The sequence below is a fragment of the Labrus mixtus genome, chromosome 3, assembly GCF_963584025.1.
Source record: "Labrus mixtus chromosome 3, fLabMix1.1, whole genome shotgun sequence".
NCBI classification, from domain to species: Eukaryota; Metazoa; Chordata; class Actinopteri; order Labriformes; family Labridae; genus Labrus; species Labrus mixtus.
In genome coordinates, this window is record NC_083614.1 from 4,965,979 (window position 1) to 4,988,807 (window position 22,829).

A 22,829-nucleotide genomic window follows, 5' to 3' on the forward strand; every position below is an offset into this window, starting at 1 on the left:
CCCACAGAAAACACAAATTTGTGTTTATTATTTGAAACTGGTAGAGGTTGTGTGTGTACCTGCTGTCAGTGGTTGCCTGTTCTTCTGCACGTGGGTCATGCTGTAGAAGCTTCAGGATCTCGGCTGTGTGTGAAGTGTGGCGTGCGTGCTCGTGCGAGCTGTGTAGTGTGTCGACACATGCTGGCGGTTGTGTGTTTGTCAGCACGGATAGACATGCAGACGGGGTTAATCTGTAGAGATCTCTGGGCGTTGACAGGGTGCCGTCTGGTATCCACAGCAACCAGCAAAGGTTGATGTTGCTTCACGTATCACGACGGAGCACTTCACGCATGTCCGCAGCGGCACCTTGCACATCACAGCGGTGGAGGCTCGAGACACCGGGAGTTACCGATGTGAGGCGGAGAACGAGAAGGGCGTCAGCTCGCAGTCGTTGTGGCTTGATGTTTGCGGTGAGTACATGAAGGTTAATGACTTTGAATGTAAAGCTGCAGTCAGTTTACATCTTCTACAAAGATTTAACTCTGTGGTTCACTAACTCTTTTTCTGCCGGGTGCCCTTTAGCAGATGAAAATCACGATTAATCGCATTGAGGGTAAGTCTCCTCAGTGTCTCCCTGTAGTCACAGTGATGGAAAAGAACGACACTGCTGCATCTTTGAATGTCTCATTTCAGACAGCTCAGTCGACGAGTCAAATGTAATTCTTCAATATCCTAACCTTCGATTTGACCAGAACGTCCTTACTATATTTCAAAATAAAAGTAGGGTGGAATTCAAACAGCAAGTTAAATATTCTCAGCTTTAAACAATAAAAAAATTCCAAAATAAATGCTAAAAATATATCTCTTTAAATGTGAGATAATGGAATTTCAAGAAATGCAATTAAAAAACGGATTTAACCATTGAGATTTAGCGATTAAACAAAAATAAATACAAAAATGTTAAAGTTTTACAGCCTTGGTTAATTGATTTTGGAAAAAATGCCAAATGAGAAATTTCAATTGAATAAATTGGGTCTGCCTCTTCTACACTCCACAGAGCTCTGTTTTCCTGCACACAATGAAAGACTATACAATAAAAAGCTTGAATATTTCGGGGCGCTGGTGGCGCAGTGGCTCCTTTCCTGCATGTCATTCCCCACTCTCTCTCTCTCTCTCTCTCTGATTTCCGACTCTATCCACTGTCCTATCTCTACATTAAAGGCACAAAATGCCCCAAAAAATCTTTAAAGAAAATAAAAATAGAAATCTTGAATATTTCTTGACAATATCTCATTAATTTCTTTTCTTATTTTTCAGAAAAGGGATTCATCAATTTTACAACTACACAAAACAAAACCATCCAGGTGCGTTCAGGGGAGAGTTTGTCCCTGAATGTTGACTTGGAGGCTTATCCGAAGCCGCACACTTTCTCCTGGAGCTTCACGGGCCGAGAGCTGATGAACACGTCGGACCACGTCATCACTACACACAGCCACGAGTATAGGTGAGATAACACAAACACAGAGCTGCTGTCAGCGCTCCACTTCTACACATTGTAGCACTTAGATTTAAAAGTTCATTACACTCTGTTCGTGGAATTTAACACCTCCTGCTTGGCTGTGGCTGCACTCGTCACAGCGCACTGAGATTCTTGAAAGGCCCTTGAGCAGAATATAAATGGCTTTCACAGAAAAAGAAACCATGACATATCCTCATTAAAACGTCTGTTCTGCAGATCAAAATATTACATAATATTAACCCAGGCTGGTAATGCAGTTGAGCTCCGCTTCATGGAATTTGGTTCAAACATTTCTATCGACACTGGAAGAGTGGGACGTGACCTTCAAGTGTCTGCTGGACTGCCAACAGCAAACACAGGAAACCATTTTGAACCTCTTTTATAACGATCGCAATCAATAAATCCATACCAATGATGGGGAAAAGATATTCCCTAAATAGGAAACTTCAAAGAGTTAACCTTTGTTTAGCATTTACATTCTGTCAATGAATAGATGTGCAAAAACAACAGAAGACAAACAGAGGACTGTTTGTAATCATTAATGCAAATATTTGAGCATTTCATGTTTTCTCAAGCAGCTTTCACAAGAACTAGGGAGATCACACTCTTTTCTGTTTATACACAACTGGAAATTAATTTAATTTTGGCTCTATTATTACTTACATTGGGACTTTCATGTCTAATAGGTAGGGCCCGACTGATATGGATTTTTACCGATATTGAGGGAGATATCTTTCTATCTATATCTATCTTCGATCTGTAGAGATAGATAGATAGATATACAAATTAATATTTATTGTGTTGATCCTTCATATGCAGTTATCAGATATACAGAATAATAAAGGCAAGATGGTCACTTAAGTGGAAAGTAACTGTGTTATGTATATGCATCACTGCTTGACTCTCTGGACAGTGAAAAGGCTTGTGGTAATCCACACAGCACACTCTCCTGGTGACAGCCTGAAAGATAACTGCTAGTGTAACACAACCATACTCAGATGAAATGCTATTTGACTGGTGAATAAATCTAGTAATATCGGCACATATCTGCGATAAGATTAGCCGATACTCATAGTCAGTTGATATGCTGATATCGGCCAATATTATCAGCTGGCCGGTTAATTGGTCGGGCTCTACTAATGGGTACTAAAACTTTTGGAATTAGCTGCATAACAGCTGCAACCTAGTCCTTTAAGGTAATTGCACCTGATCAAAGTGAGTCCACTAAAAGTTATGGTTTTTGTCACTGACATGCTCAGATTTAGCTTCTAAGTGTTTTAAATAAAAAGGGGATCTTGCTAAGAGAAAAAAAAATTGGAAGGGGCAAAAACAGGTACTTTAAAAAAGCTCATTTCCTATTACAGGCTAAAATGCTGCTGGCTAAAGAAATCTACAGGAAAAATACACATTAAACATTTGCACCAATTTTTTTTCCAGGTACAGCAGTGAGCTGCGTCTGGTGCGACTTAAAATGTCCGAAGGCGGAGTCTATACCTTTAAAGCCTCTAACCGTGATGCATCAGTAAACCAAACCTTCTCCATCTTTGTGATCAGTAAGTTATTTTCATATATTTTTTAAAAGGTTTTTGTCCCCTGAAGCCATGTAATGAATCTCATTACTCCACATTGCATTCATCTTTGTTCACTGACGTGTGAAAAGGTTTCATTGACCTTTTCTTTTGTGTGAAATGAGGTCTTTCTCTCTCCTATTCAGACCTCCAAAAGGTTTAATTCTGACCTGACATGTTGTGACATTAACCTGTGTTTGTTAGGTAAACCTGAAATTGTGTCACATGATGGCCCAGTGGATGGACAGGTACGCTGTGTGGCGGAGGGGTTCCCTGCCCCGCAGATCACCTGGTACTACTGTGAGCAGCCATATGTTAGGTGAGCTTTTTTTAAAGGCCCTGAAAACTGCTTTTTCTTAGCCTATCACAGTCAAGGTTCAGTAGAACATGACCGTTTAACTTTCATTAAAGCTAGGACAGTATGGTTGTTAGGAAGTGCAAACAAATTGCAGTTCCTTGAGTGTCCACTTGATTATATTAGGTAAAGCTAAAATAAATGTGCATAATTAGGGGTGTGGGTGAGTTGTAGCTCTCTGCTAGGAAGTTGACTGAAAGCTATTTTGAGACGACATTGCCAAAATGGCGTCCACCATGGTTGGGCTCAAAGCCCCCCTTTAGAAACCAACAGGTGACTTCACTGAGACTATGTCACTGTTTTATACAGTCTATGAGCAACTCCTTAACCCGACAGGATTCAGGTGCGCCACCCTCTCTAGTCTCCATATGCTGTGTATGTCTCCGGTGCATCCCTGATTCTATTTTCAACTGATGCACTTCCAGCACAAGCTCAACATAGCAGAGTTTCCCGATCAGGAAGTCAGACTCTCGAACGCAAAGAGTCAATTTCAAAATAAAATACTACGTACAGACTGCTGACTGTATATCTCAGCGCTATATCAACATTATATCAAAACAGACATCAAATCAACATGTCGCAGGGAGCACTGTTGAACTGAAGGCAAAAACCACGTTGGAGTTTTACCACAGGGCACATGGATCCTGTGGGGTCTCTGTGTTAAACACAGTTTAGTTAATTTCAGAAACTGTTGAGCTGAGACGCTTATCATTTTGTAAGTCAGCCTGTAAGGTCATCAAGCTGAGTTAAGATTATAAGGCATGCTTCCACAGCCAATCAGCTTGTGGATAAGTCAGGTGGCCAAGTCAGCTACAAACTCAGCTGATTAAAAATACAATCTCTGAACTCATCCGCTATCATCTGATAATGATAAAGCCTCTGGGGGCAACCGCCAATTTTTCATGACACACATTGTACACAACAGATTGTACAGGACACCAAAAGCTTGACTTCAACAAAGATTTTACAATTAAATGCAGACTCAATATATAGGAAAGTCAAAAATGCACGTTTAACTTGTGGTAGTTAAAACTACACTCAGAGCTGAGAAATGTCAGAACAACTACTATGATTCAGGAGAACAAAAGGACTTAGTTTGATTACTTTGAAACTTCTTTTAAAGTAAAGATAGATCTATGTTGTCTTAGTTTAGACTCTTCCATGTTTATTAAATATTTAATAATATTAAGAATTGTCTTTTAAACTGTCAAAATGTCATCCTTCAGCCGTGGGTTGCAGCAGCTCTACCTTAGTTCAAACATGTCAAGTTTGCAGGTCATTTCTAATTCACAGAGTTTAAGCTCTTCTAACATTTAAGGTGTTGCACCAGCATAGTTTCAAAGTAGGCAGAGGTTTCACCTCTAATCTTTAAACTAGCTCCCAGTAGGTTTGAAGTCCTCCATAGCTGCTGCAACAGGACACGGGCCATTTAACCCTTTGACTTCCACACTAAGAAATCCATTTGCAAAAAAATATTTATTGGTAAAATTGTGTTCCTGCCTCTTCATTAAGCACCATTTCAGGTTTTATTTTTCAGATTACCCAATCAGGAAGCAGATATACAGGTTGAGCAGCTTGTTGACTTGCTGTTTAGGGTTACTTTGGGCATGAATGGATTTCTTTCATTTCTGCAACAAAATGTTTAGTTTTTTCATAAATAAACATCACAGAGAGTAGAACTTGTTAAAATAACCTATCATTTATTTAACAAAGGGCCACCCATTGGACATAATCAGGGTTACATACACTATTCAATGAGGTGAATGAGGATAAACAGCCAAAGAAAGGTTCTCAGAGTTTTAAATACAGCAATATGGCGGCGGAAAAAAGGTCAACCGCATGGTTACAATGCAAGTCAAAGGGTTAAATTGAAAAACAACATTTTGGGGGGGAAATCCAATCCAGGCGACTGAGGCCAGGCCATACTTAGCAACAACATAATTCTATTTTTAACTGAACTTTGGATCCGCAGCCTGGAGTTATCATGGTGGTTTGACAGATATAAGCAGATAATTCATTCGTTTTACAAAGTCAATGAACAAATGTAACACTGACAATCATCAGAAGCAGCACAGTGGTATCTAACAAAATGACTCGCTGTAAAACATCCCTATTATTAGAATTCTGAAGATTAAAAAATGATATAAATGAGACACATTTTCATTTAATTTAATTTTTCTCGGAGGGGGTGTAGGGGACATTTTCACACAAATGGACTGAGATGTAGGCTACATCTTAGATTGTTAGCTTGATGCTAACAAATAACAGGAAACACACGGGCTAACAGAAAAAGCAGCGCAATGCTGTTGACTAAAGAAACATTCTATTAATCACGATAAACTATTGAAATGTAGCAATTAATTTAAAACATTTTATTTTAAAAATCTCAAAAAAATCAGCAAATCAAGAGAGCAGTCCTTAAACTGTGGTAGAAGAGGAAGCGTATATATTTTTCTTGCAACTATTGGGTTTGTTTGTTACTCCAGGGGTCCACAGATATTTAAAACAATCTGTTGTAAGTTATGTTAATGAACAATTATTGTTATATAAAGCGAGGGCTAAGCTCTGCTGTTCCGTTTTTACCAACAATACAAAAATCTTTAACATCTGGAGGTTCTTAAAAGTCATATTGAAGACATTTCGTACTGAGTCAGGAATGATGATGACGGTGGAACATGGGATCTGGGGATTTTAACAGTTCTGACTTGTGATTGGTTGACATTGATAAGATTGACACGCGATGGACACGGCTCATCGCGTGTCAAACATGAAGGAAGTCTGAGGACAAACACTTGGTGACACCAATCCCCACAACGCACGGGCAGTGAATCATGAGTGATAATCCAAACTTCATCCCGTTATTTATTAATATTATTAAATCCAATTAAGTCTCATTACATTTAGACACGCACATGACCTGTATGTATGGAAACAGAGTCATGTGACCTGAGAGCACTTGGGTAACAGATGCTTTTAACAGTGAAATATATTGGAGCCATGGTCGACTTTTATACTCTTCAGCTTTACGTCATGAGCGCGGAACAAACCCCCGACTGTTATTATGACTTCTGTTAAAACTATCTGCTGGAAAACAAACTGAAATGTGAGCACATGTGCGTTTGGTTCACTCTAGTGGGTAAGGTTATGTTTCCATAAAAGACTTAGAGTAGGAATGTGTGTCCTGCAGAGACTGAAGGGGGGGGGGGAACCACAGATGAATAAGCTCGCTGATCCTGTGTCAATAAGGTGTAATCTTCTGCCTTTAGGTGCTCCCAACAGGTGAATGCCACCCAGGAAGAGCATGTCATCACCATCACCCTGTTCAGCCCACGCTTTGGGAAGACAGAGGTGGAGAGCAGGGTGAACATCAGCAGAGGACGCTTCAACACTCTGGAGTGTGTGGCCACAGCGGAGGGAGAGCAGGCCTACACACTCTTCTCTATCAGCGGTGGGTTGGTTTCTCAAAGTAATAAAGTAATTTTTTTTTTTCAGAGAAAATAATTTACAGAGTTGGGTTTGAAAAAAAATCAGCACGCCAACCATAAAAACAATGACCGAACAGTTATTAACTGAAGGGGGTTTCATTGTTGACCACAACTGTCTATTTTAGGCTGGTGGAGTTAAATGCAGGCGGCTGGGGATCTATTTTCAGTTGGAGGGTGTTCTTTATTTTCTTTAATAACATGATCCTATGATTAAGCAATGATTTACTGGCTTTGAAACAAATAGGGGAATCTCACCTAGCATTGCATGCGTATGCTAACTGTTAGCTAAGAGATGGATAGCAGATCATTTTGTAACACACCACTTAGTAACATAATTGAATAAATACGTTTCAGATACTTCCTGATTCTAATGTTCCACTGCTGTGTAGACGAGCTGGGTAAATGTAAACCAGAATGGGATTGGTCACGGCCACTAAGTCTAGAGAATTTTTTTTCTTTTTTTAAATTAGCGGTTTTCTTTAAATTAGATTATCTCTGGGCCAACGTATGGGATTGCTACTTTAAAAAAGTAACTAGCTGCATTACAAGATTACTGCAATTAAAAAGTAACTTGTTACTTTACTGCGTTACCCACTGAGAAAAGTAATGTGTACTGTCGTGTTAAAAACATAAAAAAGCCTTACAGGCTTTATATGTGATTTTTTGATCCAGCAGATGTCGCCCTTGAGCACCAGCATGAAACCAAAACAACTCGCGCTGCATTGTTGTGTTAGCATGCTAATGCTAGCTATCTTTATTATGCTCGTATCTTCACACTGCATGTAAATTTACCTGAAATGACCGTGATCTAGAAACGCAGTTAAGCAGCAGTGTTTCCCCAAGGTTTACAGCGTTGGGGGGGTGGGGGGACACGCTGACACGTCGACACGCCGACACAAAAACAAACACTTGAAGGAATCTTGGTGTTCATGGGTTACTTTTAATGACAGCTGTCCTTTTCTATCGAAAAGGTATCCTTAAATTACTTATTTTCCTGATTACGGACTCTATCCACTATCCTATCCCTACAATAAAGGCACAAAAAGCCAAAAAAGCCATTTTCTTTTTAACTTGACCTTCAAGGGGGGCGGGTCCCCCCCTAATATAATGGTAGGGGAAACACTGAGCAGAGAGTACAGTATGTTATTCTTCTTTTCTCTAGTCCCTCAATTAAACAACTTTTATATGTGAGGGGAGGAGTCAGCCGGCTGTCCCGGCGATGTAAACAAACTGAAGATAGGACTCTGAAAACTCTGAAAGCATCACAGACAGTGGGACTCGGGTGTTACACCCATTGTAGACAGTCATGACTCACAGAGTTATTTTCAGAGGATATACTTGATTTCTATTACATTTAAGGCTGACCTTCTGCTCATGAACAGAAACTGCAGATGCTGCAGGGAGTTCTTTTCTTTTCTTTTGAGGCGACAAAAGGAAGAGAGAAATGCACAGTTTTTTTTTTCAGTAACAGATTACATTTATGAAAGTAACTATTAATGGATAACTTGATTTGCGTAACTGATGCGTTACGTTACTTGTCGCTAAAGAATAGTAATCTGAGCACTAACGGATTACTTTGTAGAGCATTACCCCCAACACTGTTCTTAGCCTTGAAGATTACTCACAAGCTGGGTTATGGCAATAGGGTGGTTGTTGGTTGATTATTTTGTCCAACAAATGTTAATAATTATTTTAAAGAAAATAATTTAAAGAAATTCCACTTCACCTCCGCTGGTACAACTCTAACCTAGGGGAAACACGGCAGCGTCTAAGAAGGCCCATACACAACATGATAATAAAGGGGGCGCCTGTCAGTCTCATGTTTTGTTTCTCAATTGACGTAATCCTCTGCGTGTCCTCACCTTCAGATTAGAATTAAGCACAACAGAGTCAACAGTACCTCAGAGGACACACTGACATGAACACCTATTTTCAGATTAGAAATCTTTCCCTCTACTGTTGTTGGTTTCATTTAAACTTCATAGAGTGAATTCAAAGTTCAGCGACACCATGCTCTGTGGATCAAAACAACAAAGTTATCGTAGTCATTTTTGCCCCACAAGGGATTTAATCCTCAACCCAAAATATTTACTGCAAGCATGATTCAGTCGAGGATTAACCCACAAATGTGGTTTTACAACTGGAGTTTGGTTGTCTGTGATCTGTTAGGTAAACATTAGCAGGGAGAGATACCTCAGATATGATTGGCCTGGATAACATATTGTCTCTAACAGAAAGGAATTCGTTTTAGTCCATTGTTTACTTTATGACTCAGAATCCACCCTGCTTTAACGGCTTCCCCACCTGCTGCACATGTCCGCTGAACTAAAAGTACTGAAAACCTGTTCATGCCTGAATGTGGAGACCCGGGTTTATGCATGATGGGGGGGCAAATACAGCGGGTATGTGGGCGAGCTTCATGCTTCAGGAAGAGCGTGTTTTCTTAGCCATGCAGGACAGACCTCTGGGAGAGCGCATGCCCATTATTTTGTGCTTCACAGGCAGCAGCAGCAGAGCAGGCGGAGGCAGAGAGTGTGGAGCTCAGTGGGAGTCCTGGCGGTGCGGGGCGTTCAGGGGGGCTGTGGGAGGCTGTGGAGGCGTCAGTGAGCTGCAGAACAGAAAACACAGAGAAGCTTTAGAAAGCACTGACAGGTTTACAGGGGATTAGTTCCTGCAGACTCTGCATTCTCTGATTTGAAGTGAAGAGAAAGCTTCTTATCTCTAAAGAGCTTATTACACCCCGGTGTACAGAGGAGCAAAACAATAAGGCATCACAGACGAGGAACAGGACGCTGATGATGTGTAATTACTTCCAAACACAGCTGCAAGAGCATCAAATACATCGCAATAGTGCAACAGAGAAGCAATTCCATGCAAATAAAGTGCAGAAACTCTAAGAGAAAATGAACGTCTGGGAACTTTCTGTTTGTTTACATGTTTAATTGGATTAGTTTTCTGTGATTTGAGCAAAGTGGGCTTCAGTGTGACTTAGCCCTCCATGGCTTACCTTAATGCCCCTCTGCAATGTCATTGAGAGTGTAAACATGGCAGACCACTGAGACTGACACTGATCGTCACTGTTCTTGTACCTAACAACATAATTTCTGTGTCCCTGCAGAGAGAACTGTTCCACATGATCTGTTCACCCCTCTGCTAATTGGCTCCGTGTCAGCAGCGTGCATCCTCTGCCTTGTCCTTATCATGCTCTTCTACAAGTACATGCAGGTAGGACAGCTCTGTACTTTGCCGGCATGGTGGCACACCCTCTTTTTATTCCAAATCTTGAGTCAGAACAAGTCAAGAAAAAGAAAATATTGAAATCCCCCGAATTAAAATTTGAACAGTAATTTATGTTTTGTTATCTTGTGCCTGCATTCATGCCAGAAACCCAAATACCAAATCCAGTGGAAAGTTATCGATGGCATCCATGGAAACAACTATGTGTACATTGACCCCACCCAGCTACCGTATGATCACCAGTGGGAGTTTCCTCGAAACAATCTGCGATTTGGTAAGCACCCTGCACTCCCTTTCGGCCTCCAAGCTTTCATTAATCTGTCCTTTCTGACACTCTGCAGCAGCACAGAAATCCTGGTTTCAATGTCTGAGGTGTAAATCTGCGTTGGGGCAGAGAGATGTGGAGATAAATGGGTGTTTGTGTCAGTTAGAAAGCCTAACAGAACAGGAGGCATGACATCAGCGCTGCCAGCCTCAGGCTACTTCTCCCTGATTAACTGACGCTCTGTTTTCTGTGTGTGGACACAGCATGGAGGTCTTAACCATGTCTGTGGTCATCAGCAGCTAACCAGTTCCACTGCTCATTAATGATGAAACCCCACTCCCTCACTGCAAACAGGATTTTGTTGACATATTATGGGTGTTGTTTTTTAACAAACCTCCTTAAACAGGATCCTGCGTGTCCTGGTGACTGCGCACACAGCCTGGGGGCTCAAACTGGTGTTGTTCTAGGAACGCTGGCATGGGGCCAATTTGTGGGAGGGATACAGGATGGGGAGTAACAGTTTTTGTCTGTCTACTTGTCCACAGGGAAGACGCTGGGATCTGGTGCATTTGGGAAGGTGGTTGAAGCGACTGCATATGGCCTCTCGAAAGCAGATTCAGTCATGACGGTGGCTGTGAAGATGCTCAAATGTAAGTGCTGTCGACAAACATACAAATGAAGTGGGACAAGCACTGCAGCTACTCCTACTATGTGAAAAATGTGAAATTGTTGAATGAAGGCCTAATAAATCACTTGCCTGCAGGTGTTCATGCAGTTATTAAGTGGATGTTCTATATTTGGTGGTTTTCAAAGTTGCTGCCTAGTCAGTATGTTTAATAGACATATTTTTAGTTCAATTAGCCTCCAGCAACAAGCAAACAATTTTTCAGCACACATGCCAGATCAGGACGCTATCATAGCTTTATTTACTGCTCACCGATGCCGATCATGATCCAATTTTTTTTTTCCCACAGCGAGCGCTCATGCCACAGAGAAAGAGGCGTTGATGTCAGAGCTGAAAGTCCTCAGTTACTTGGGAAACCACATGAATATTGTCAACCTGCTGGGAGCATGCACTGTTGGAGGTGTGGCAGCCTTGTTGTCCTGCATTATCATTTATTGAGTGAATACTAAAACTTCACTCAAGATTATTTTGGGCATAGGAGCCCTGTTTTAAAAATCACCAATACTTTTATTATTATTAATAAAAATAATAATAATTAGTTTAAGGTGACTCTGTAGCTCAGGCAAATATGAGGGAGTCCAAACTGTAAAGACAGAGCAGGTTAAAGAATAATGTAAACTGTATAATGTGTTCGTGTGACTGAAAGTTGCAGCTTCTGAAAGATTTGGAAAAAAGTTTAAAAAATAAAATAGGACCCAGTATGGACTCTTGCGGAACACCATTTTATATATTATAAAAAGCATGAAGATAAATCATGTCTTGGACACTTATTTAGCTACAAAAATCAGCCATGTGTTAGCCAACCTTTGTGACAGAACAGAGTTAATTAGCAGGTTAGAGGTATTAAATAAGTCGGATAAACATTGAACACGTGTTAAGTCAACAGTCATTTAAGACCTAAATTGTTAGCGTCAGTGTTGTGTTGCAACAGAGTGCATGTCATTGGGAATGGCTTATTGTGAGAAATAATCCTTTTATTGATTCTTTGTTTGACCTTAAAAAACCATGGCTAAAACTAAGATAAAATCCTCTTATATTATCATTAGTAGATGGATATCTACAAATGAAGTATTCTTCTTTTAAATATGAATTAAACATTTTTGATAGTAAATGAGTGATGTAATTTGCTTTCTTTCCGTTTGACTGCAGGACCCACACTGGTGATCACAGAGTACTGCTGCTTTGGAGATCTTCTTAACTTTCTCCGCAGGAAAAGGGAATCCTTTATCTGCTATAAGCTGGAGGAAGATTACTACTACCGCAATGTCATGCCGCATGGAGAAACAGCTGGGTGAGGATCTTCTGTGTATTATTAAGATGTGGTTCTATCATGTGTGGGACAGAGAGGAGAGTATTTACTACCCAGAACGTGCGTGGGAGTATTGTATTTGGACAGCAGCGTGCCTATGTGTGGTTGTGCTCAGCTGAGACCAGACTGCTCCTTTTCCTCTTCACAGTGACAGCTTGAACGGCTACATGACCATGAGGCCTTCTGCTGCTGGCAACATGCCGTCCGGCTTCACAGAGAAGAGACGCTCACTACACAAAGGCAAGGCAGCCAGCCATTCATCAAATTTCTCAGTCCAAAAATACACAGAAAACTGTTACAGCAAGACTTAAACAACTTTGGAATTTGATCCGTGTCCTGCTTCTTCTCCTCAGGTGGCTCCTACGTTGAAGCAGATGCACTGAGTGAGATGTTCGACGAGGATGGTCTGTCTCTAGACACTGAAGACCTTCTCAGCTTCTCGTACCAAGTTGCCAAAGGCATGGAGTTCTTAGCATCCAAAAATGTGAGCATCACTAACAACTACCATACCAGATTTATGGATTTAAGATTTGGGCTTATTAACATTTATGCTGACCTATGAAAATACTTTTGAAACATGATATCCCAACCACTATAAATGTTTGACTATTCAATTTGATGATCTTTAGTTAAAGGCTTTATATGCAATTTTTTCACACTTAAATATAATATAAATCAAGTATATCCTCTGAAAATAACTCTGTGAGTCATGACTGTCTACAATGGGTGTAACACCCGAGTCCCACTGTCTGTGATGTTTTCAGAGTTTTCAGAGTCCTATCTTCAGTTTGTTGACATCGTTGGGACGGCCGGCTGACTCCTCCCCTCATGTATAAAAGTTGTTTAATTGAGGGACTAGAGAAAAGAAGAATAACATACTGTACTCACTGCTTAACTGTGTTTCTAGATCACACTCATTTCAGGTAAATTTACATGCAGTGTGAAGATACGAGCATAATAAAGATCGCTAGCATTAGCATGCTAACACAACAATACAGCGCAAGTTGTTTTGGTTTCATGCTGGTGCTCAAGGGCAACATCTGCTGGATCAAAAAATCACATGTAAAGCCTTTAAATGATACTAAACTTAGCAAAGGCATTCTGTGTAACTAGATATCTCAATTTCAAGTTCTGTTCACATCTGTCAAACGATGAGCCGGTAGTGATTTTCAAGGTATTACTGTAAACGGTACTGGGCAAAACATTTTCTTTTTCACTACATGTTAGATCAGACTTCACAAAAGTTATTCAATAATACTCCTGAAACCAGCAGAATTATGTCTTTTTTTTCCGTAAAAAAAAAAAAAGAAGCTTAATAGCCACATTTGCACGTTATTTCATCGCCTGATTTTGTGTGAAAGTATGAGTGGTTTATATCTGCCCCATGGCTCAATTGGTAAACCAACTTTTACCCAGAGGTAGTTTTCAGAGGTCATGATGTCAAACCGCAACAAGTTCTCCTCACCAACAATTAAATTATGCATGCATGTGACAGTACCCCCAAATTGACGACCAAACTTAAGTTGATGAAAAAGTCATAGTTCGGCAAGTTCTCTTTGGTTGGGAAAAAAAAAAACTAAATCCATCATGCAGCTGCATTTAGTCTGCTTTACTCGCACGTTGACCTGGTAGTTATGTTCTTGGTCGAGCCTTCCTTTAACAAAGAAAAAAAAAACACTCTCCCTTCTGTTTGCAAGTAAAAGAAGTGACAGAAATTTGGAGGATGTCTGACAGAAGTAGGAAAGAAGTGTCCATATGAGCTTGGGGTTAAAGAACAGCAGTTGTTGTGTACCCTGTGCTGTTCTGTGCAACCTTACACTGACATCTCGCAAATATTTTTGCAATAGTTAGTTTGCTAGTTAGCAGCTACATACAAGTCCACAGTTAACGGAATCAGATTAAAGAAACCAGAGGACTCAAACTGCAATTCAGTGGAACCACAGTTTGGGAAGTGATGATATAACTCTGTGTGTGAATAATGTTCAGTTTCCTCGCTAGTTATTTCAACATATTTAGCATCATTAATGTTACCTTATTTCAGAATTAGAAATGCTTGAACACACAAGGAATTTTACTTTGGTAAACTGTGCTCTCTTTGTACAAAGGTATAATATTAATTATCAACAATAAACACAAAAAATAAACAAATAAGCAAAGACTAATATGTACAAGGCTAAATAGGATAATATAAGATAATACGATAAATTGTTGATGGCATTTGCATACCCTCTACTCAAGATTTGATATTCGTCAGGCTATTTTTCCTTACTCTTTTGTAGTTACAGCATAGCACGAGTTGAAAATGTAACTGTAAAATGTTCTTTCCCCCAGGAATTCAAACAGCTTCTAATCCACCCCCAAATATAAAGTTAAAACAATGTATATCAAAGACATGCATTCGCAAGTCAACTAAACTTACAAATGGGACTAGTTAAGATAATATTCAAATAATTTTTAAAGTTTTAAAAACGCAGTGTATGGATCATGTAGCGAGTGAACGGATCAAAAACGCATGTTAGAGCAACTGGATGAAATATTCATTAGTCACGGAGGTGAGATAGAGTGGCCGGTAAGCTCCTGTATCAGTGTCAGAGGTTGTGTGTTACGGACTCAAGTGTAGAAATTCAGCACCAAACTGCATTAGAAAAAGCATCTTATTCATGACTTGTGTTGTATTATTGATTGGTCATGTATATCACACGTATCAGGAGATGTTAAAGGCAGTGGGTGCGTTTGTTTTGCAGTGTATCCACAGAGACCTGGCTGCAAGAAATATCCTCCTGACTCAGGGAAGAGTGGCAAAGATCTGTGACTTCGGCCTGGCACGAGACATCACCACAGACTCCAACTATGTCGTCAAAGGCAACGTAAGTCGGCACCAAACACGTTTATTTGAGAAGAGAGGCGGCATACGATCTGTGGTGGCTGTCATGAAAGTTCCCACGCTTTCACACGCTATTCTCATCTTGAATCAACCCCTGTGCTTTGAATAATAATAATCTTGTTGAAAAGTTTCATAAATCTCTGGCAGGATTTGAAGTTGAATGATAAGATGTATATATTGCAGTAAAACTGAAGAGGAAGCCACTGCAGGGAGGCCAGAGTTAGAGTTTTATGATCTTGTTTGTTTGAACAGGTGATAATCCTGGGGCAGAATTTTGGACCAGTTGAAGGTGATGAAGGGAAGTCTTAGTCAAACCTGAGTAGAGAGCCTGGAGACAAAAATCTACAAAACAGGATAAATGCAAGGACACCCCTGTCAAGGCTTTTAATTAAGATTTTTTTATTTGCCATCTAAGGAAAAGCCAGAACCAAATGAAACTTCTACATTTTTACACTTCATTTGGAACTATCGCCGATTTCCTCTTTCAAACTGTTCCTTTTTTTTAATTGAATGTCTATTGAGAAATGATTGCCAGGGTGCATTCGTCATATGATATCTAAAAGTTATTAGCAAACACTTAAGTTGTGTACATATTTTACAACACACATTCAAGAGCAAACAGCCGGGCAGCTGCCCTAAACTTCCTTCTTGCAGGTAAATATTGACTTAACATGACTTCTGCTACAGTGCTGCATTGTGTATCAGCAGCTGTGTGAAGTTCTCTCTTCAGGTGAGGGTGTAAAGTTGACACCAGGCTTAGTGACTGCTAACTACTGGTAAGGAAGTAACAACCTACTGAAACCAGCTGAACCTCCATCGCTAGGGTCATTAATTATATAAAGTCAGTAAAGGCAGGTCGGCAGTCTCCAGTAGTCATTGGTATCATGCACATTAGATTTTATTTTTGTTTGATTAACACATAGTAGCCATTGCACTACTAAGCTACATTTATAAAATTATGTTGAACAGTGTTATTTAACTCTACAGAAAACTGCTAACGGCATGAAAAAGTTCATTTCTTCTTAGTGAGATTAATTTTGTTGAATGCTGTTTTCTAATCTTTTTAATTTAGTGGTTTCTCAACCCCTTTCTCAGACTCAGCCTAATTGTCTACAGGTGCTGACAGCCAGGTGAAATCAACAGAAGTCACCAGAGGGAGCACCAAACAAACAGGAGACAATAGTGATGTAACAGTGTTTGCAATGTAAAGATTTATACATCGTTATATTCAAATTAGTTGCCAAACACAAACTTTCCCCCATGTAGAGTTAAATTATTACTTAACAAGTGTTGTGTAATTCACCAACCTGAACCGAGCCAGTAGCCTGCTGATGTGAAGAGTAATATGAGTGTCTTCACACACATTAAAGTTACACTAAATGATGTAAATTAGGTTTGTAAGATCAGATATTTTCCGCTCAGTCTGAACACGTTAACAGAGTGGTTGTGGCCTCCCCCGGCCCCCGAGTAAAAATCTGCTCAGGGCCCGTCCAACCTGACCCCTGAGCCATGTAAACCATCTGCCACACAGTCACACCTGACACCCCAGTACTCCCACTGCAGCCTCCTGCCCTTAAAACAGTCCGCCCCATCTGTCAGTCTAAAGCTAAAGACATGGACAGAACAGAATGAGATACACGCAAAGCAACATTTATTAAAATGATGTTATAAGAAGAATTTATTAATACAGTATTTTTTAGAGAATATAAGAAGTAAAAGATAAACCGGCTGAACTGGTTAATATTGGCTGAATATCCATCAAAGCTAATTAAAGTATGACATAACTTTTTTTTATTATCTGCTGGAGTAGGCCACCTCATACTGAGCCATCCAGATTTCCTTTTCTATATTTACAATAGACCATCTATACTCAGGCATTGATGATTACTTTGGGGAAAAGATGTGCGTCTATATCACCCTGGATGCTGAACTATTTAGCCTTTTTTAAATTCAATTTGAATAGAGTCATTGTCTGTTCCATCTTGCATAAGTACAGAGTTGTAACTGAAGCTCAGCTACCTTTCAGCATTTTCTTCTCAAATGTTCATAGTCCTCGAGTCCGAGCATTGTTTGCAGAACTGAAACTCAGATATATATATATATGTATATATATATATATATATATAACCTGATGCTGCTCCAGCTGCTTACTCTGATTATGTGTATTGTCATTTATTGAGAAGGATGGTTATTAGTTTTACACACTATAAATAAAGGGGCGGGGCCCGTGCATAATTCGTGAGACCTAAGATAACTTGTGTAGCCATCCTGCTGACACAAATATTTCCTAATGAGTTAATCATACAGAATAGATTAAACAAAGTCACACCTATAATTACAATTACAAAGGATCAGTACTACAGTTTTACATCAGCTGTTTGTATTGACAGTGATGTTTCAACTTGTGATGGCACAGTTAGTGACTTCCTGTTAAGTTGTATAGTCTTTTGTGTTTTGATAGAATAGCGACTCGACAGGTGTGGTTTTGCAGGATGTAGGCAGCAGTGCATGCCACAAATAAATGTAAAATCCCCTGTGTTTGAAGCAGGCATGAGGTCTTCTGTAGGACCAAAAATATGATCCAGTTGTCCTCTACTGCTTGCTTGTGTTCTTGTGCATAAACAGAGATATGTGTTATGTTGTGTCTCCAGATCTGTGTACTGTACCTGTCAGCAAAACATGTTGGTTGTGTTATCAGTATAGCTAAACTTGAATCAAGTATTGTGCATTTCACAAAACAACTCTTTGCTTTAAGGTTTAAGTTCTCTTTCATCCAATTTATTTTCTGTTTTCTGCAAAGGCCTCGGTTACATTTTTCTGTCTGTCTTTTCTTTTTTTTGACACTTTCTTTTTATTGATATTTTCAGAGTAGAACAAGACAAAAGAAAAGAAGGGAATAAAAAGGAAGAAAAAATAAATAAATAAAAAAGGGGCCATACGTTAGTCAAAATACACAAATCAGGGTTTTTTCAATTAAGATGAGTTACATTCAGTACAGTACATATTCCATTTCTTTCAGACTTTTATATATTGGTCAAACTTTAGCCTTAATGAGAAGATCGTCTGTCTTTTATTTTTGATTGCTACACTTAAAACACACAGTTGAATTCATAGCCGAAAGACAGAAAATAGTGCACATCCAGTGTAACAGTCATTGTGGCCTATGGCAGCCAAGGAATATTTCTAAATGTACAAACCTGTGACGGTTGATGAGCTGCCTGCGATACGTCAAGTGAATGATGAGATGTGCGTATTTGCATTATTTTCACAAGTTTCAGGTACGAGCGTCTGAGGCGGCTTGTGTGTTTCCAGATCCTCCGGCACATCATGTGTGCAGATCTGACACTTGGTACATTCTGTTCAGAATGTAGAAGTCCTCAGCGCTGAGGAAAGGTTTCACCTTCTGAAGTAGTTACAATTTCTATCTTCTCACCGAGTGTTTCCCTTTCAGGCTCGTCTGCCAGTGAAATGGATGTCTCCAGAAAGCATCTTTGAGTGTGTGTACACATTCGAGAGTGATGTGTGGTCCTACGGCATCTTGCTTTGGGAAATCTTCTCACTAGGTATGTTTGTCCATCGGTTAAGCCTCTGCTCTTTTGTTTGTCGGCGTCTCTGTGAGTTACAGAAAGTAATTGAAGCTTCTCGCTGAATGTAGGAAACAGTCCTTACCCCGGCATGCCTGTGGACGCCAAGTTCTACAAGCTGATTAAAGAGGGATACAGGATGGATGCTCCTGAGTTTGCACCCAGTGAAATGTGAGTTATTTACTGGAAATATGAGTGTAAATGTGAGTAAAGTAGGCGTACACAACAACAAGCTTCTGATTCCACCCTTCTGGCAATCCTCAGTAAAGTCCAATCATTTGATGGTTCAAGTGACAATCTTTCCAGATTTTCTCGTGGTGTGTTGTAAGGCGTGTTAAAAATGGCTCCGATCAGGGGGTCGGATGAAAATTCAGGCCGCACTAGTTTCAAATCATAAATATAAAAATACAATATAAAGATATTCTGATGTGTGTGTGTGTGTGTGTGGGGGGGGGGGGGGGGGCCCGAGGACAATCGCAGCAAATCGATTTCTTTCAAACCTCCAGCTCAATCTGTGACATTTACTGCACAGCCCATGTTTACACCGTCTCCAACACATCATCCAGTTTTTTGTTTTTTTTCATTTGTCTTTGTGAACCATCAGTGAAATTGTCTATGAACTATGATAGCGGTTATCATCATGTTTATGGCGTGCTCTTTTGGTCATCTATCATTATTTTGTCATAGTGTGTAGGGTCTCTCACATTTTCATTACATGAGTTGAAGTATGATCGGAGGGGTGGAGTGAAAAATACATGGATGTGGTGAGCCGTTAAAGATTTCCATCTGTGGGATTCTCTCATTCATCTGTATCTGGTTTCTTATTTATTACTATAACTGAGTTTGAACTGTAAGAATGCTTCAATTGTCACACAAAAATGTAGACTAGATGGCGACTCAGTAGAAGTAAACATGTTTTTGTGGATCTGTGGTGCTTTGCAGGTATCAGATTATGCGGTCGTGCTGGGATGCTGACCCCTTCAACAGACCCCCCTTCAGGAAGGTCGTGGAGAGGATTGAGCAGCAGCTGTCAGATGCCACTAAGCATGTAGGTCTCATCACCTTTGTGTTTACTACCTCTACACAGGGTTCAACAAGCACATTCATCAAAAATAATGAAGCGAGAAGTCTTCAATCTTTAAAACTGGATTATAAGGTAGTGAAACAGACTGCAGGCTCTCTGACTCGTGATGTCTTTCAACACTGTTTTAAGTTTCAGTACACACAGACAGAAATGTTCATCCATATTTGGCAACATGAATGTAAACACTGTGCTCTAATCTAACTTCCAAACCAAAACCGATCAACACTTCAATTCTGTCTGAAAACAGCTAAGATAACAGCCTAGGTGACTTCTTTGTCACGTCTTTGTGGGGAAAACTGTTTTTAAAGTCACCTCTAGTGTTTATACATATTTTAGCTATACGTCTGGTGCCTTCACAGCGTGAGCAGATGTGTTTGAACCCTCAGCTGGTCTGATTTACTCGTGTGTTACCTCTGACAACATACCAGCTCTGACTTTAGTTTCTGCAGTGAGTTCTTCCAGTTTGTTGACAGGATGTGTTTTTACTAAATATCTTTTGGTTGGTTAGAAGGACATTTTGAAAAATCACCGCTCTCGTATCTTTAAGTTGTCTGGCCTATGCATGACGCCTAGTTAAGCTTGGTACAACTGGAATCAAGTCAAGTGTAAAAACCTCTCTCCAGGGTAAAAAAAAATCGTTCTTTTTTTCTACTCACTGTTGCTGTTCAACTTTGGAGTCAAAGCCCGTCACAGGAACTGTAGAGAGCGCTCAGAGTGTCTAGGCCTGCTTGGGGCCAATTGATGTGTATACATTACAGGCAAGGGAAAATAAACCCCAAACCTCATAATCTAGATGTGTTAGTCTGGATTTAAGAAATTTGATATTTCAAGTCAGGATTGTATTCAGACACATTAGATCGGCTTTCTTAACGTCATGTAAACATACTGACTGAGAAGCTCAAAATTGAGACAATATAAAAGAATAACAATCTCAAACTGTGTTTTCCTGTCTCCTCTCCAGATTTATCTGAACTTCAGCTCCAGGATCCCTTCGACGCCCAGAGCCAGGGAGGAGCCGGGGTCTCACAGCTCAGCTCCCACTCATCTCCACTCGGCTGGCGGTAACAGCCCAGCGACGCAGCCCTTACTGGTCCAGCATGAAGTCTTCCTGGAGGGCACAAACCTCAGAGCCCAGCGGGTGTGAGGACCAACCCGACCTGTTTGGCTGCCTCATAAAGTGCCTGTGATGTTCAACTGCAAAACCACCAAAACAATTCACCCGCCCTCTGCTCCGGTACCAGCAGCATCTGTTGAAACATGTTGTAGACGGGGACGTTCATTTTCTCTATACGCAACAGAACAACAAAGGACAAATGGCATTTTGTTGTTATCACTGTAATTGGCTGCTGATTACAGGGAGGACAGTTGGACTAATGCTGCCCTGATCACAGCAAAGAACACTTCAGGAACCACGTTACTCCAGAACTGTCTTTCAGGACATTATTACACTGTTATCCGTTTTCCACACATTTCAGAAAAGTTGTGTTTTTTTAGCTTGTCATGTAATACTTGCTATCTACTGGACATATTTTGTTTGTTTGGTTATTTTTTCCTGCCATGGATATTTATGTAGTGTTTTCATGTGGTTGGCTGTTGCAATTTTTAGGAGGAAAAAAAAAAAGCACTCGAGGCACTTGAACTTCACATCAACACCACGTAAAGCAGCTGAGTTTATTTTTATACTCTTTTATTGTCAGTATTATTTTCCAACTGTTCAGATTCATGTTTATATGAAGGAAATACTTTTGGGGGCCAATTAAATGTAGATATTAAGAAACTGGTATATAAGCTATTAGACTGCAGGGTAGGTCATGGTTATGATGTTTTCTTATGGCCCGTAATGCAAACAAAGTCAATGCTAAGATCCTACATTTGTACCCGAGGACACAATTCAAGCAGAAAATCACCTGTGGTGTATTTACATGAGTTTAAGTAGTTCAACTCAAGCAAAAAAAAAAAAAGATATATATATATATGATAATGGGTCGCAAGTCTATCCAAGTAGCATTTTAAAAGGTGGCACCAAACTTGATTAGAAAAAAAAGGCCATTTGAGTTTTGACCATTTCCAATTCTGCATTTAAATGTAGTTATTTTGACTTCTTTTCAACCTGTATGTTGCATTAATTGATTGCCATAGGGTCAATCCAAAGTAGCTAGAGGGAGTGGTGGGATCCAGTAAACAATTCCTGGAGAAACACTGCGAACATTTGTTAAACACACACAAACAACCACAAACCGCTCTCACGGTCGAGCTTGTTTAAGTAACATGCTTCTTTTTTTCCACAAGTGCTGAACTCTTCAGAGTGCTTTAAGTCAACTAAGGCCCTGTGTCCACCTAGCGTTTTTTTCCTCAGCGCCAGCGTCTTTTTTCAGTTGTTTTCAATGGGTAGAGAGCGTTTGCAGCCGACAGGATGAAAATCGCAGCGCTCAGCGTCTATTTAACGAGCGCTCTGCCATTCTACAGATCGTATCTTGTACCCACATTCTCTTTGCGCCATGTCTGATCGGGTAAAAAAAACTATCTCAAATATCAAACATGCAGTAAAAAGTAACAGAGCTGTGTCGGTCATACAGCGGCCGTTTTCAACAAACTGTTGTCACAGAGACAGGACGGACTTGCAGCTCTTTTCTTCTCAGAGCACAAACGCTTCATGCAAACACTCCAGAGCACGCAGATGGCACTTTTCTGCCCGCAAAAAAACGCCAAGTGGACACGGGGCCTAAGTTAAATATTTCTGTTTTAAATCGGTGTTGGATGTCTCTACATGTAGAGAAACTAACTGTCTTTACTGGATCTGATATCACAAAATTGGTACGCTGTAGAATGTTTATGTGTACATAACTGTAGGTTAATGATTTTGGCCGTTGCTTTA

At 40.1% G+C, this 22,829-nt stretch overlaps 1 protein-coding gene across 1 annotated transcript in view; it reads left to right on the forward strand.

Annotated features, from left to right (window-relative positions):
• kita (KIT proto-oncogene, receptor tyrosine kinase a) overlaps positions 1–21,257 on the forward strand; it is a 30,783-nt gene extending 9,526 nt beyond the window's left edge. The window contains exons 5-21 of the mRNA XM_061028963.1: positions 278–449; positions 1,297–1,483; positions 2,936–3,051; positions 3,271–3,385; positions 6,688–6,869; positions 10,025–10,131; positions 10,291–10,417; positions 10,954–11,058; positions 11,383–11,493; positions 12,243–12,384; positions 12,551–12,642; positions 12,756–12,886; positions 15,147–15,269; positions 18,738–18,849; positions 18,942–19,041; positions 19,813–19,918; positions 20,916–21,257. Of these exons, the coding sequence (XP_060884946.1) occupies positions 278–449; positions 1,297–1,483; positions 2,936–3,051; positions 3,271–3,385; positions 6,688–6,869; positions 10,025–10,131; positions 10,291–10,417; positions 10,954–11,058; positions 11,383–11,493; positions 12,243–12,384; positions 12,551–12,642; positions 12,756–12,886; positions 15,147–15,269; positions 18,738–18,849; positions 18,942–19,041; positions 19,813–19,918; positions 20,916–21,098 (2,211 nt within the window). The 3' untranslated portion in view covers positions 21,099–21,257. The remainder of the gene's footprint in view (positions 1–277; positions 450–1,296; positions 1,484–2,935; positions 3,052–3,270; positions 3,386–6,687; positions 6,870–10,024; positions 10,132–10,290; positions 10,418–10,953; positions 11,059–11,382; positions 11,494–12,242; positions 12,385–12,550; positions 12,643–12,755; positions 12,887–15,146; positions 15,270–18,737; positions 18,850–18,941; positions 19,042–19,812; positions 19,919–20,915) is intronic.
• Positions 21,258–22,829: the final 1,572 nt, after the last annotated feature.